At 38.8% G+C, this 15,469-nt stretch overlaps 1 protein-coding gene across 10 annotated transcripts in view; it reads left to right on the forward strand.

Annotated features, from left to right (window-relative positions):
• Positions 1-1,580: 1,580 nt before the first annotated feature.
• PHLDB2 (pleckstrin homology like domain family B member 2) overlaps positions 1,581-15,469 on the forward strand; it is a 107,482-nt gene continuing 93,593 nt past the window's right edge. For 4 of the 10 annotated variants that reach the window (XM_089910530.1, XM_022598821.3, XM_022598895.3 and 1 more), the window contains exon 1: positions 1,583-3,011. In XM_089910530.1, coding sequence (XP_089766656.1) covers positions 1,677-3,011 — 1,335 coding nt within the window. In that variant the 5' untranslated portion in view covers positions 1,583-1,676. Of the gene's footprint in view, positions 3,012-15,469 lie in introns of all 10 variants that reach the window. The other 6 variants (XM_089910533.1, XM_089910534.1, XM_089910531.1 and 3 more) reach the window with 5 other exon arrangements.

Raw genomic sequence — 15,469 nt, forward strand, 5'->3', positions numbered from 1 at the left:
CCCCCAGGAATGAAAGACCTGGCAAGAGCCAGATGGCAGGGCCAGATCCCAGCTGGGAGGCAATTCTAAAGGAGAATCTCAAAAATTTTTTTGAGGTCCACTTCAAAAGACAATCATGCTTTTATCCATCAGGGTAGGGCTTTGGGTTGGAGGATAAGGTACCCAAGGCAGAGCTTCCTGTGGGAAGCTGCAGCTTTGAGGAGTATGAGGACTCAGCCCATCTCTAGGATTTAAGCAGCCAAACTGTTTCTTTGCCCCGCTCTCTGGGTAAGAAGCAGTTCCTTATTGGGCTGCCTGCATTTGCCCAGGAAATCTCTGAGGCTGACCAAGCAAGGTGAAGGTCCTCCATCTGTGGCTGGGAGGGAGTGGGGAAGGCTGTGATGGACACTGAAAACTTGCGTTCATTGAGTGTCTCACCTGTGGGGCGATGGGAGTCAGGAGGGGCTGGAGATACGATAGAAATACTAGAAAACCCTCTGCCTTAAACTTGTGTCTTGGTCACACGTTATGATTACTAACCATAAGTAATACTGTTTATATATAGTGCAGAGATGCAGTAACCAGTGTTGGAGGTGCCTAAGGAGTTGGAGGACCGTCTTAGCAGTACCTGAGTTCAAATTTATGTTTAAATTGTGTTTTCACTTTGATGATAACTTAAAGAAAATATTTTTATCCGTTTGAAATATAAAGCTTCACATTTACAGTGATAATTTGTGATTAAAAAGACATTTTCATAGACTAAAACTACAGTTTCTTACGTTAATATTGTTCAAACTAGGGTCCAAAACATATTCTTATGGGTACATCCATTAAAAAAATTTTCTTTTCATCGTGGAAAATAGAATCCTAATCTGATCCTGGAAGAATGGGTGGGTTCGGATGGGTGCAAAAGGAGAAAGGTGTTTCCATGAGAGGAGAGAGTTAGATCAAGGATGATCATGGTGCCTCTGGGATGCCTGGGAGCTTGAAGGATGCGTCAGTTTCAGGTTTTTAAATACTCCACCCTGACCCTGATATGTCAGGAATATGGGGAACACTCCTTCCTCTACTATTACCTACCTTTCTCTGGTGGATGCGGGAGCTTTATTAAGTCTTTTTGTTGAGAAGGTAACTCTCATAGTCCCCCTTTAAAGAATCATCTTCTAACCCTCATGTTATTGATCAGCGTCTAACACAAAATTTTCTTTCTCTGCCAGAATGTGAATTTAGTTTCCTCAGGACTTAACTTCTGAGCGGTTAATGATTCTTGCAGAGACATCTAAAGGAAGGCCCATTGCAGCATCCCTTTGGGTTTTTGCTAGGTACTCAGGAAGCAGGTGGTCCTCCAGGGACTAGAAAACTAAAGGGACATTGTCTTTTTTAGGTACCAACCTCATCTTGCACTTGTACTTGGTTAGGGATTTGTTCCTCTCAAATTTCATTGACGTCCTCTTGAGTTATTTTTCTTTTGTACAAGAAACATCCCAGATCAGTGGTCTTTATTCATCTTCATTTTGCAGGACAGCTTTTCTAGGTTTATTACTAAAACAGCATTTGTGTTTTTTAATTACAACAGATTGGACTGCAAACCTATTTGTACTGATGTAGGATGAAAAATGTGGTTCATCTTTTTAAATCTTCTTTGTTAAGTAAAGCTTTCTCTTTTTTTTTTTTCCTTTACAGATTCCAACAAGATTATGGCAGAGCAGAGCCACATGCAAAAGCAGCTGGATTTACAGAATGGTAGCTTAGAGGCGGGCTTTGTGGCGAATTCCCTCGAAAACGATTCCCAAAACATGATGGAGAGCCTGAGCCCGAAGAAATATTCTTCCAGTCTGAGATTTAAAACCAATGGAGACTATTCTGGTTCCTATTTAACCCTCTCACAACCTGTGCCTGCTAAAAGAAGCCCTTCTCCTTTGGGAACCAGTGTCAGAAGTAGCCCCTCCTTGGCCAAAATCCAGGGAACCAAGCAGTTCTCTTGCGATGGAAATGACAAAAATATTTCTGTGAAACCTCCCACCCCTTTACGCAGCACTTCACCCTCTCTTAGTGGATATCCACTTGGGAGAACAGACTTTGATCATTTTACAGGCCGGGACACTGAAAGGTCCTTGAGGCTTTCAGAGAAGCCTCCCTATTCCAAATACAGCTCAAGGAATAAATCCCATGACAATGTCTACTTTCTCGGAGGGCTGGAAGGCCGAAAAGCATCTGGCTCACTCTTGACCATGTGGAATGGAAGTTCCCTGGGTGATACTGGCTCCTTGCCCATCGGTAGGTCAGGGGCAGCCAGCATGCCTTCAAGCCCAAAGCAAGCCAGGAAAATAAACATCCAGGACAACCTGACACTTCAGCCCAAGATGACCAGACACAAGGATCTGGCATCTGAAAACATCAGTTTAAGAACTAGGAAGTACTCGAGCAGCAGCCTCAGTCACATGGGCGCCTACAGCCGATCTCTCCCCCGGCTGCACAGAGCCACAGAGAATCAGCTGGCACCTCTCAGTTTGCCTCCAAGAAGCTCTCTGGGCAATTACAAACGAACGAAACTGGGGGAAAAGGATCTACCTCATAGCATCACAGACAATGACAATTACCTGAATTTTTCTTCTTTGAGCTCAGGAGCTTTACCCTATAAAACCTCTGCCTCTGAGTGCAATCCTTATGTGAGTTCCACCCTCAGCGTCCCTGCCAGTCCTCGAGTGGCTCGGAAGATGCTTCTGGCCTCCACCTCCTCCTGTACCTCTGATGACCTTGATAGGGCTTCCTACTTGGGGGCCAGCCCAGGTCATTCATTCCCTCCCGGAGAGCTTGACAGAGCGTTTGCGGCCAGGAGGAACTACTCGTGTGGGTCTGTTGAGTTTGATGATGCCGATCCGGACAGCCTCAGACAGGCCTCAGGAACCCCCCAGCCTGTCCTTCGGGAACGGAAAAGCAGCATTAGCTCCATTTCAGGACGAGACGACCTGATGGATTATCACCGGCGGCAGAGGGAGGAGAGACTCAGGGAGCAGGAGATGGAGCGATTGGTAATCTTCTCATCTGACTTGACCTCACTGTTTCATTGAATAACTTCTTGGAGACAAACCCCAAGGATATATGCGTAGAATTTCCATGTGCACCAGCCACTGGCCCCTTCCTAGATTTCCTCCTGCTAACCTTCCTCTTCCCAGATCACTATTATTAGTCACAAATGGATAGTTTGAAGGCCTACGTGTGCCTAATGTTATATTAAGTTGCTCTGCAGAGGTCTCACAAGTATAAATTCTTGATAAATCTAACAAAGATAGCTGTGAATTTTACTGAATTACTTTAAAAGTCTTACAAACTTCTCTCTTAAGACTATGAGGAAACACTGATTTGTATTATTTATGTCATCAAATTTGCATGTATATGCTATGATGGTAATAATCAGTGAAATGACAACTCATTGGAAATTAGGCAGTAAGTTTCTCTGTATAGCAAGTTGTCTGTAAAGTTGAAAGGTTGCCCCAATGGTGCTCAACCTTTTTTCTGCACTGTATATAGACACACACACACCATACTCCCTTCAGCCATATCTTAATACATATAGTGACTCCAAACTACACATGCTCAAAAAAAATTACTGAGTTGTCTTTTTCTATGGATTTATGATTACTGTAAAAAATATTGAAAATAATAAGAAAAGAGGAAACAGGAGAGTCCCACTAATGAATAAGAACAAACTGCTGCATTTTTCTATTTTCTTTTAAGCATAATTTTTTAGGGTGAATACCTGTAAGATTATTTTGGTTCATTAATGATTAATGATTTCCTTAATGTGGGAAGCTGCAGGATGGTAAAGCTGATTTACAGAAGTGTAGGAGTATCAAAAGTATTTTAGTTACTAAAAGAAAGTATGCTGGAATAAGATTTCTGAATCACATACAAAACTAGTTAATGCCCTACAGGACAATAAAATTATAACTTCCGGATTATAATGAACAGAAACTTTTGCATCTATACAGGACAGAATTTGCTTGAAATTTTAGAAAAATAATTATTCACATCTCTCACAGTTTTTGATAAGTTAATATCTATCCTTACAGAGTTTCCAAATATCCTAATCACTAATAGTGAATGAAAACAAATGTGTATACCCCTAGAGAATTTGGTATTCTGTGGGTGGATGTTAGATGGTGCTCCAGTATGGCAGTTCCTTTGTTATCATAAATAATCTCCAAAGATTTTTCATGATCACAAAAGGCATTGTATTTGGGTCTGATTCATTGACATAAGCTAGAAAAACTTTTAATTAGCATGTAAAAGCCTTCTTGTATATAGATAGCAAATCTAGTGCTATACTGTGCTGAACAACTGTCATTGATAAAGCCAGAGAATCAACTTCTATGATTTATTAAGTTACCTAGGAGAGCGTTTCAATGGCTTCATCACTCCAGAGGTCTTCCTTAAATGCTTTTATTTACTCTTCTGTTCTAAGGGTAGGAAACCAAACTCTTATTTATTTATTTATTTTTATTTTTGGCTGTGTTGGGTCTTTCTTGCTGCACGCGGGCTTTCTCTAGTTGAGGTGAGAGGGGCTACTCTTTGTTGTGGTGCGCAAGCTTCTCATTGTGGTGGCTTCTCTTGTTGCTGAGCATGGGCTCTAGGCCAGCACGTGGGCTCGGTAGTTGTGGCTTGCAGCCTCTAGAGCACAGGCTCAGTAGTTGTGGCGCACAGGCTTAGTTGCTCTGCGGCATGTGGGATCTTCCTGGACCAGGGCTTGAACCCGTGTCCCCTGCATTGGCAGGAGAATTCTTAACCACTGCGCCACCAGGGAAGTCCCAAACTGGTTTCATCTTTAGCACTTATAAGAGTTGGTGAATTTTTCTTTCCTCTGGTTTTCCCAAATCTGCTAAGGTTCCTGGCTATCCAGCAAGTGACCTTTTTACTGCCTATAAGGTTGGTGCCCTGTAAGCCACAAACAGGTCCTAGTTCAACTTCTTGGGAGAAGCTTTGGGTATTAGCTTCAGATATGAAGTTATAACCCTTTCTCCTTAATAAGGGGCTTGTCATATCTGATGAAGTGAGGCTAATTTTTAAGTAAGACACTCTACATTTGGCCTCTGTTGTATTGTCTATTTGCCTGATTATATTCCAGTAAAAGGGAGGACAGATTCTTATTGAGCCCATGCAAATAATGTTATTGCCATTAAAAAGTCTCAGAAAAAAATGTTTCTTCCTGAATCTGAAGGACCAAGGAGAACAAACTAACATTAAAAGAATGTTTCATTTAGTTTGCAACATCGGAGTCAACTAAATTGATGGTTAGAGATAGATCAGCATGAATGCTAAAAGGGTTTTCCCCATCAGAAGATAGAACATTAAGATAATGCCAGTAATTTTCCAAAATACATGTCCACATTCATAAATTAGATTTCCAGTTTCAGTTCAATCTGTTCTATGTAATTAATTCTTATTCCTCTAACCTTGGGTCATTAATTTGATTTCATGAAGTTATCTATTTCTGAACTAAAAGAAGTCCTGAAAATCTGATTTAGCCTCTAGTACTATCTCATACTTGTCTATGTAATGTCAGCTCTTCTGTCAGCCTCTGACCCTAAGTCCATTCTTTGAATATCAAGAGTGCAGAGTATCTGGTAAAGTTCTGTCCACGAGGCTCTGAGACTGTCTTTCTTTGTGTTAAAGGCACATCCTCACCTATAACTTAAGCAGAGTCTTTAGGAAAGCATGAGAGAAAATCGTGGACTACTGGGTGAGGGTAAAAGTAAGTGGCTATGGTTAATCTACAGTTAATTTAACAAACAGTTTCAACGAGAAAGAGAATTTAAATCTTCTATTAGGCAATAAGATGTTGATCTTATTTTTTTTAATAAATTTATTTATTTTATTTATTTATTTTTGGCTGCGTTGGGTCTTCGTTGCTATGCGCGGGCTTTCTCTAGTTGTGGCGAGAGGGGGCTACTCTTCATTGCAGTGCACGGGCTTCTCATTGCGGTGGCTTCTCTTGTTGTGGAGCACGGGCTCTAGGCACGCAGGCTTCAGTAGTTGTGGCATGCAGGCTGAGTAGTTGTGGCTCGTGGGCTCTAGAGCACAGGCTCAGTAGATGTGGCACATGGGCTTAGTTGCTCCATGGTATGTGGGATCTTCCCGGACCAGGGCTCAAACCCATGTCCCTTGCATTGGCAGGTGGATTCTTAACCACTGAACCACCAGCGAAGCCCATGTTGGTCTTATTTAATCAGTGTTTCCCCTGAGGGTGAGAACGTATTACAGAGAGTGAGGATGTTGACATATATCCAGGGCCTTTCTGTAAAGTATGCAATCACTGAACTTTATGTTATAATATTTTGCCTGTACAAAATTAGCCTAGGGAAGGCTGAGCTTCCCATTTGATTTGACAAATCTTCCTATGCATTTCTTGATAGTGTTGAGCTATTTATCAAGAAGGGGCTTAACAAATAAACCTAATTATTTCTAGCATTCTTCTTTTTGTAAGGTTAAGAAAAAAATTCTTTGTCATTGCCCAATAGTCCTCTGGGAAAACTTAAAGACAGTTCAAATGTAGAAGGTATCTTGGAAAAAATTTGTTTTCCTGAATTTAAGGTCTGATCTTGGGAAGGCGAAATCAAATATTAATCGGAGATTATGTTATTTGAATAATATAGCGTTGTGGATGCCTGAGAAAAATGAATGTTCGCAGTTTGGGTACCTAATAAAGTGAGAATAAGTTATTTATTATAAACAATAAATCTTAAAATAATCAGATGAGGAACTGTTTTTGGTCATTTTAAATATGCAAGTATATATCCCAGTTAGGACAAGGCACAAAAGATTACTCTTGTGAAATACTGAAACTCTTCTCTCTAGGCAGATTACAAAAAAAATAAATAAACTTTTGCTATCATTTGTAAGCATAGGCTGATTTCTCCAAGATAAGTAAGTAAGTAATTTCAATAAGAGATAATTGCATTTTACTTTTACAATAGGATACTTCTCACAAAAAAATTACTTCATAAACTCATCAATGTTGTTCAAACTTTGCCAAAGTTTTAACATTTTATTACATCTTTACAGAATTAACTATTTGCAGATATTATAAAGTAAGTCAAATAAGCTCCCTTTCTGCAAATCTAAAATTTTTAATGTAACTTTATTTTATTAAAGTACAGTTGATTTACAGTATTGTATAACTTTCAGGTGTACAACATGGTGATTCAACATTTTTATAGATTATACTCTACCTAAAGTTAGTATAAGATATTGGCTGGGGGCTTCCCTGGTGGTGCAGTGGTTGAGAGTCCACCTGCCGATGCAGGGGACACGGGTTCGTGCCCCAGTCTGGGAAGACCCAACATGCTGTGGAGCAGCTGGGCCCGTGAGCCATGGCCGCTGAGCCTGCGCGCCTGGAGCCTGTGCTCCGCAATGGGAGAGGCCACAACAGTGAGAGGTCCGCGTACCGCAAAAAAAAAAAAAAAAAAGATATTGGCTGTATTCCCTATACTGTACCATATATCCTTATAGTTTATTTATTTTATACATAGTAGTTTGTACCTCTTAATTCCCTACCCTTCTATTGCCTCTCCGTCCCTCTCCGCACATGTTATCACCAGTTTGTTCTCTATATCTGTGAGTCTCTTTCTGTTTTGTTATGTTTATTCATTTGTTTTATTGTTTAGATTCTACATGTAAGTGCTAACATACAGTATTTGTCTTTCTCTGGCTGACTTATTTCATTAAGCATAATATCCTCCAGGTCCATCCATGTTGTTGCAAATGGGAAAACTTCATTATTTTTTTATGGCTGAGTAATATTCCATTGTCTGTATATACCACATCTTCTTTATCCATCTGTTGATGAACTCTTAGGTTGCTTCCATATCTTGGCTATTGTAAGTAATGCTGCTATGAACATTGGGGTGCATATGTCTTCTCAAATTACTGATTTCTCTTTTCTTTGGGTATGTACCCAGAAGTAGAATTGCTGGATCATATGGTAGTTCTATTTTTAGTATTTTGAAGCATCTCCATACTGTTTTCCATAGTGGCTCTGCCAGTTTACATTCCCACCAACAGTTTACTAGGGTTCCCTTTTCTCCACATCCTCACCAGCATTTGTTATTTGTGGTCTTTTTGATGATAGCCATTTCGACAGGCATGAGGGGATATCTCACTATGGTTATGGTTTGCATATCCCTGATGATTAGTGATGTTGAGCATCTTTTCATGTGTCTGTTTACCATCTGTATGTCTTCTTTGGAAAAATGTCTTTTCAGGTCTTCCGCCTATTTTTAAATTGAGTTGTATGAGCTGTTTATATACTTTCGATATTAACCCCTTATTGAATATATCATTTGCAAACATTCTCCCATACAGTAGGCTGTCTTTTTGTTTTATTGGTGGTTTCCTTTGCTTTGCAAAAGCTGTGAAGTTTAATTAGGTCCCACTTGTTTATTTTTGCTTTTGTTTCCTTTGCCTGAGGAGAAAGATCCAAAAAAAATACTGCTACAACTTATGTCAAAGAGTGTTCTGCCTATGTTTTCTTCTAGGAGTTTTATGGTTTCTGGTTTTACATTTAAGTCTTTAATCCATTTTGAGTTTATTTTTGTATATGGTGTTAGAGAATGTTCTAATTTCATTCTTTCACATGTAGTTGTCCAGTTTTCCCAGCACCACTTGTTGAAGAGACTGTCTTTTTTCCATTGTATATTCTTGCCTCCTTTGTCACAGAGTAATTGACCATAAGTATATGGGTTTGTTTCTGTGCTCTCTATTCCTTTTTTAATTCCTTTAGATGGCAATTTAAGTTGTTTATTTGAGATTTTTCTTATTTCTTGAGATAGTCCTGTATTGCTATAAACTTCCCTCTTACAACCACTTTTTCTGTGTCCCATAGGTTTCGGAAAGTTGTGTTTTTTTTTTTTTCTTAACTATTTTATTTATTTTTGGCTGTGTTGGGTCTTTGTTGCTGCACATGGGCTTTCTCTAGTTGCGGTCAGCAGGGGCTACTCTTCATTGCAGTGTGCGGGCTTCTCATCGCGGTGGCTTCTCTTGTTGCAGAGCCTGGGCTCTAGGTGCATGGGCTTCAGTAGTTATGGCATGTGGGCCCAGTAGTTGTGGCTCTTGGGCTCTAGAGCACAGTCTCAGTAGTTGTGGCACATGAGCTTAGTTGCTTCACGAAATGTGGGATATTCATGGGCCAGGGATTGAACCCATGTCCCCTGCATTGGCAGGCAGATTCTTAACCACTGTGCCACCAGGGAAGTCCCTGTGTATTTATTTTCATTTGTCTCAGGGTATTTTCTGGTTTCCTCTTTGATTTCTTCATTGGTCCACTGGTTTTTTAGTGGCATGTTGTTTAATCTCCACATGTTTGTGTTTTTCCCTGTAATTGATTTTTAGTTTCATACCATGTGGTTGAAAAAGATGCTTGATATAATTTCTAGACTCTTAAATTTGTTGGGATTTGTTCTGTGTCCTAGCATGTGATCTTTCCTGGAGAATGTTCCACGTGCACTTAAAAAGAAATGTGTATTCTGCTGTTTCTGAGCGGAATGTCCTGTAGATACCTGTTAAGTCCAACTGGTCTATATGTCATTTAAGACCATTGCTTTCTCATTGATTTTCTGTTTGGATGATCTGTCAATTGATGTAAGAGGGGTGTTAAAGTCCTCTACTTTTATTGTATTATTGTTAATTTCCCCCTTTATGTCTGTTAATATTTACTTTATATATTCAGGTGCTCCTATATTAGGTATATGTTAACTAATATAGGAGAACCTAAATATGTTAATGAGTGTTATATCCTCTTCTCGTATTGATCCCTTTATCGTCATATAATGCCCTTCTTTGTCTTTGGATATAGACTTTGTTTTAAAGTCTACTTTGTCTGATATGAGTATTACTACCCTAGCTTTCTTACATTTCCATTTTCATGAAATATCTTTTTCCATCCCCTCACTTTCAGTCTGTGTGTGTTTTTAGCTCTGATGTGAGTCTCTTGTAGACAGCATATAGATGGGTCTTGTTTTTTTTTTATCCAATCAGGCATCCTGTGTCTTTTTTTTTTTGCGGTACGCGGGCCTCTCACTGTTGTGGCCTCTCCCGTTGCAGAGCACAGGCTCCGGACATGCAGGCTCAGCGGCCATGGCTCACGGGCCCAGCCGCTCCATGGCACGTGGGATCTTCCCAGACCTGGGCATGAACCCGTGCCCCCTGCATCGGCAGGCGGACACTCAACCACTGTGCCACCAGGGAAGCCCATCATCCTATGTCTTTTGATTGGAGCATTTAGTTCATTGACATTTAAAGTGACTTTTTTTTTTTTTTTTGCGGTACATGGGCCTCTCACTGTTGTGGCCTCTCCCGTTGCGGAGCACAGGCTCTGGACACGCAGGCTCAGCGGCCATGGCTCATGGGCCCAGCCACTCTGCGGCATTTGGGATTTTCCTGGACTGGGGCACGAACCCGCTACCCTTGCATCAGCAGGCAGACTCTCAACCACTGTGCCACCAGGGAAGCCCTAAAGTGACTATTGATAAGTGTGTACTTCTTGCCATTTTGTTACTTGTTTACTGGTTGTTATTGTAGTTCTTCTTGTTTTTTTCTCTTCTTTTAGTTTGTTCCCTTGTGGTTTGATGATTTTCTTCAGTGGTATGCTTGTGTTTCGTTCTCCTTAGTTTTCGTCTATCTGTTGTAGGTTTTGATTTGTGGTAACCATGGGGTTCATATGTTGACCTATATCTACTTGTTCTAAACTGATAGTCATTTAAATTCAAACACACTCTAAAAGATCTACGTTTTTTACTCCCCTCCCCCACTTCTGGGTTTTTGATGTCATATTTTACATCTTCATGTCTATCCCATAAGTGTTTATTGTAGTTATAGTTGATTTTACAATTTCTGTCTTTTAATCTTCATGCTCGATTATTTAAGTAGTTGATCCACAGTCTTTACTATATATTTGCCTTTATCTGTGGGATTTTTTCTTTCCTATAAACATTTTGTTGTAGCCTTTTCTTTTCCTCTTAGAGAAGACCCTTTAACACTTCTTTTAGGATCACTTTAGTATTGCTGAACTCTTAGTTTTTGCTTGTCTGAGAAGTTCTTTATCTCTCCTTCACTTCTGAATAATAACCTTGCTGGGTAGAGTGTCCTAGGTCTTAGGTTTTTCCCTTTCAGCACTTTGAATATATCATGCCACTCCCTTCTGGCCTGCAAAGTTTCTGCAGAAAACTGTATTTTTGGTGTGTTCCTGGGGGGAGATGAGCTCAGCGTCCTCTTTCTCCACTATCTTGATCTCCCTGACATCCAAATATGTAATTTTTAAATTTTTTAATTTCCATCAATTTTTGTTCTTCACGGTCTTCTTTCACTTTCTGGAACAATCAGACACTCCAGACAGAAGCCCTTAACTTAAGATATTGTAAACTGTGTTTAAGCTGACACATCACAGAACATAATTACTATTGATATAAAAAGGTTTGTCATAGTTATAACTGTTTGGTTGAACACAAATTTTATGTTTTTCTTAATCTTACACTGTATATAGAAGTGTATATAGAAGCTTATCTTTTCAGTAAACTAGTAAAGAAGTTCAGAGAAAGTAATCTCTTTATGATAAAACTAATCCAAACTTATTTTAAAGATGAAATTAAACTTGTATTATTCTGTACACTGATAAGACAAGGTAAAGACATACAGCTATTTTTTAAACCAAATTATCAAATCAGTGTTTGATAATTTGTGTAAGGATCCACTTTATTCATCTAAACTTGTTTTCTAAGGCAAAGAAAACTGCTCCTGAAGTCAACAGTTTTGAAGAGGAAGGTCTTTTCTAAAGGAGAACACATTTAAATTTTTAGAATTTCCTTTTTATTTTTTTGGAATTTTGGGAATGTTAGATTTACTTAAATGCTTATTAGTCTGTATAAACCAATCATAATAGAGGTCCTTTATTTTAATGTATTATTATCCTCAGGAAGTAGGAAAATATTTCACTCACACACAGTGATTTTTTTTTCTCAGTTGCAGAGACTAGGTAAAAAAAAATGTCCTGATTTGAGTTCACAAATAGAAAAACAACAAACAAGTGAGAAATGATGACAAATAAATGCTCAGCCATCTCTCACCAGAGCAAGGGTAGCTTCCAGTTCTGCCTGACAGTTCACCAAGTGGTCAGATCATAAAACCAGATTCCCAGTCATTGCACCATCAATGCGGATAACTATTGATTGTGTGCAATCCAAAACCCCGATCAAATGTAGACACGAATCAGAAACCCAGAGCAGGAAAACAAAAATTTCAGAAGATAGTGAGTCAGTGAAGGTAAAGTTCTACTGCCATATGGGGTTTACTCCAGGAGCCAAGAAAAGCTGTGCCTGGGCTTCCAGCCCACGAGCTATTCTTCATGAGCAGTACAGTTTAATTGACTCTACAGGCTGAGTCCACTGGGACCTCCAAATTGTCAAAGCATAATTTTCAAAAAATAAACCCAACTCTTAGACAAATATAGAATTAATAGATGCCAAAAATTTATTGAATTCATTAATGAGGAAACCAAGCAGGATAAAGTTGATTCACTAAGCATAATTTCTGTAGTATATTTTAGCTTGAGTTGTGATTATCCCAGTGTTTCATTTGGATGTTTTTACCTGTGCAATCTTTATTTGAAAACTCAAGGTAATTATATTGAGTATAAAAGGCTGAACCCTAGTCATGAATCTCTAAGGGCCTACTAATGGGGTACAACTGTCCACAGTGAGTCAACATTAAATAGCTTCCAACTGCTGTGCTAGTTGAGTTGTTTTGTTTTTTTATAATTTTTCTTCTTTCTTGCTCTAAGCTGCCAATTTTTCTTTTGTCATTAAGCCAGCCTTCTTTTTTAAATGTATGATTTTTAGAAACCAGATATCAAGACTTGTTTAAAAATACTGCCAACTAAGAGTTACTAGGTGCAAGTGAGGTCTTAAGAGGGTCCTGTGTGCGCGAAGTGTGTGCACTTCAGCTCGTAGACCTTGTGACATCCTTCTGGGCTGGCCAGTGGTCATTTAAACTTCCCAGTTCTGAGCTGTTTTCCAAGTAGGGGAATGGATAAGGTACCTCTAGTGGGCTGGGATGCTGATCCTTTGACAAACTAGATGCTTGAAAGGCTAAAGAAATCGTTACAAAGTAGACAGGATATTCTTTTATTCATCTCATTTGATACCTGCCTCCCTTCCAGTAATACAGAGGTAGTGATGCCCATCTAGTTCATCTTACGGTCCAGGGCAGTTAAAGTCATTTTAGGAAGAAAAGGGGAAAATACAAAACTTAAAGCAAACCCTACTGCTATTAAGAGTATTCGTTTGGTTACATCACCAAAAGCATCTGTGTGCTATTGTGGAGAACCAATAGATTCCCACAAATTGAGTTGTAGCAATCCATTATTTTCTTTCTGGCTGATGGCAGTCATCTGTGGTACCTTGATAAACAGTATTGTCACTGTTTAGAACTATGTAGGGTCACACTTGGTGTTCATTTCTCCAGCAAGTTGTAACATGATGCCAGCTCTCATGAGGCACCATGGAATAAGGTTTTCTAACTTTTTACATATTCTGCCACCCCGGGATGAGGTTGACTTTCTTTCAAGACACGTAATAATACTTCCATGGTATTTATTATGTGAATAGGTGAAATGTCTGTGACAGTGATTCTCTACAATTTAGAAGATGTTTTGTTCTAATAGCGTTTCTGAAAGTGCTTTACAACTAAAGAATTTTAAGTTGCAAAGGGCTGGGACCATGCCTGTCTTGCTCACTGCTGTGCATCCACCTTGTAGCCAGATGAGTAGAGTATGGGAAACATTGTAGACATGTTTTTAGAAAGAGTGAATGATATTCATTCTGGCTTTCCTTATTCTGTGGCCATAGGCTGCTCCCCTAGTTCCCAGACATCTCAAACTTAAGTTTACATACTTAGTTCTTGGTAACAGTGAAGCTCTCCACAAAAGAATGCAAATATCTCAGCATAAATGCATTCTTTTTACTTCCAGAAACAGAAAATTCTCTTCCACTTTTCAATTAAAAATAAAAAGATGAGAATGAGTTATTTTTCTTTATGCTGAAAAATTTGTAGCATTCTTTGTAAGAATTGGTGCTCTCCAGAATCATACAAAACCAAGGCTTGTGTACTTTTGAGTAGACAATAGGTCTAATGTTTCTAAAATTAACTAAAAGTATAATTGAGCATATTTAAGGAGTTATATAAAATGGAATTTTATAAAATAAAAGTGTATGTTCTCTAATCTCCTTAAGGTGGTAAGACAGATACTATTTTAAAGACCAGAGAGTAAACAGGCTTTATAATTCAGTTCTATAATTAGGAAAATTTCGGAACTCAAGAAGAGTGAGCATTGTCAGGTGAGAGTTACTCTACCTGTGGATGTGTTTTGCTTTTATATCTGCTTCTTGCTGCCTTTACTTCCTAGTGACTCCTGACCCCAAAAGACAGTTTGGTCATTCAGACCTTTTTGTACTGTAAATTTGACAACACCTCTTCAGTGGAAGCAGAAAGGACAGTGTTATAAGAATGCCTATGGCTTCCTAGCCATCTTCCTTTTTTCCTAAGAAGAATGTGTTTGAAATGTGAAGGCAAACTTAAGTATTGAAAGCTATTTTGCACTCCCATCTGACTTGAAAGGCATCTGCTTCCTGATGTGGCCCTTCCTCTTGCTACATCCTGACTATAGTTTTAATTAAAAAAAAAAAACAAGGGTTGCAGTAGTGGGAAGTGAGTCAGTTAAACTGCAAATGGGGTGACAGGTTGGTTTACTAACCAAATAAATTTGATGGCTCACACTTTTTAAAGGGATATTTAGAAATTATGACTCTCTTCCTGTATTCTGTGTCAGAATGTCCATTCATTCATTAATTGATTTAATCTTCAGGTTTGACATAAGCTTTAGAATGATTTGTTTCTGTGGAGCCTTGCTTTTCCTAGCTCTAATGTTTAAAACAGTCAGTCAGTTCTCTGCCCCCTTTACTTTCATGACTCGTTTGGATGGTCTGTAGAGTCTGACGCAGAAATACAATGTGAGCCATAAATGTGAACCATGTATTTTAAAATTTTCTTACATTGAGAAAAACTACAAAAAAAAGATGAAATTAATTATAATATATTGGATATTGGTCAGCACAGGATTAGATTGGTAATACTGTCTACTTACTAAATAAGCTATCCATTCTCTAAGACAACTTCTTTAATTTCTAATAAAATAAGAGTAAGTCTATAACTAGTAGATAATATAAAGTAGACTGTTATCTATGGTCAGATCACCTTGGGTCATTAGAGAATAAAGACTTTATCTTTTAAATAGCAAATTGCTGGCATAAATGTAGATGTTCAGTAAATATTGAAGGAATTAATTCTTAGCAAATTAGAGTTGCCAACTGTCCCCAGTTAACTGAGAATAAAAAGTCTTTTTTTTTCTTCTTCAGTTGGAGGGCTAGATGGGTAGAAGAGGAAT

This window comes from Delphinapterus leucas, chromosome 4 (assembly GCF_059928025.1).
Source record: "Delphinapterus leucas isolate spDelLeu-1000000601 "Yukka" chromosome 4, BTC_Dleu_Yukka2, whole genome shotgun sequence".
Classification (NCBI taxonomy): Eukaryota; Metazoa; Chordata; class Mammalia; order Artiodactyla; family Monodontidae; genus Delphinapterus; species Delphinapterus leucas.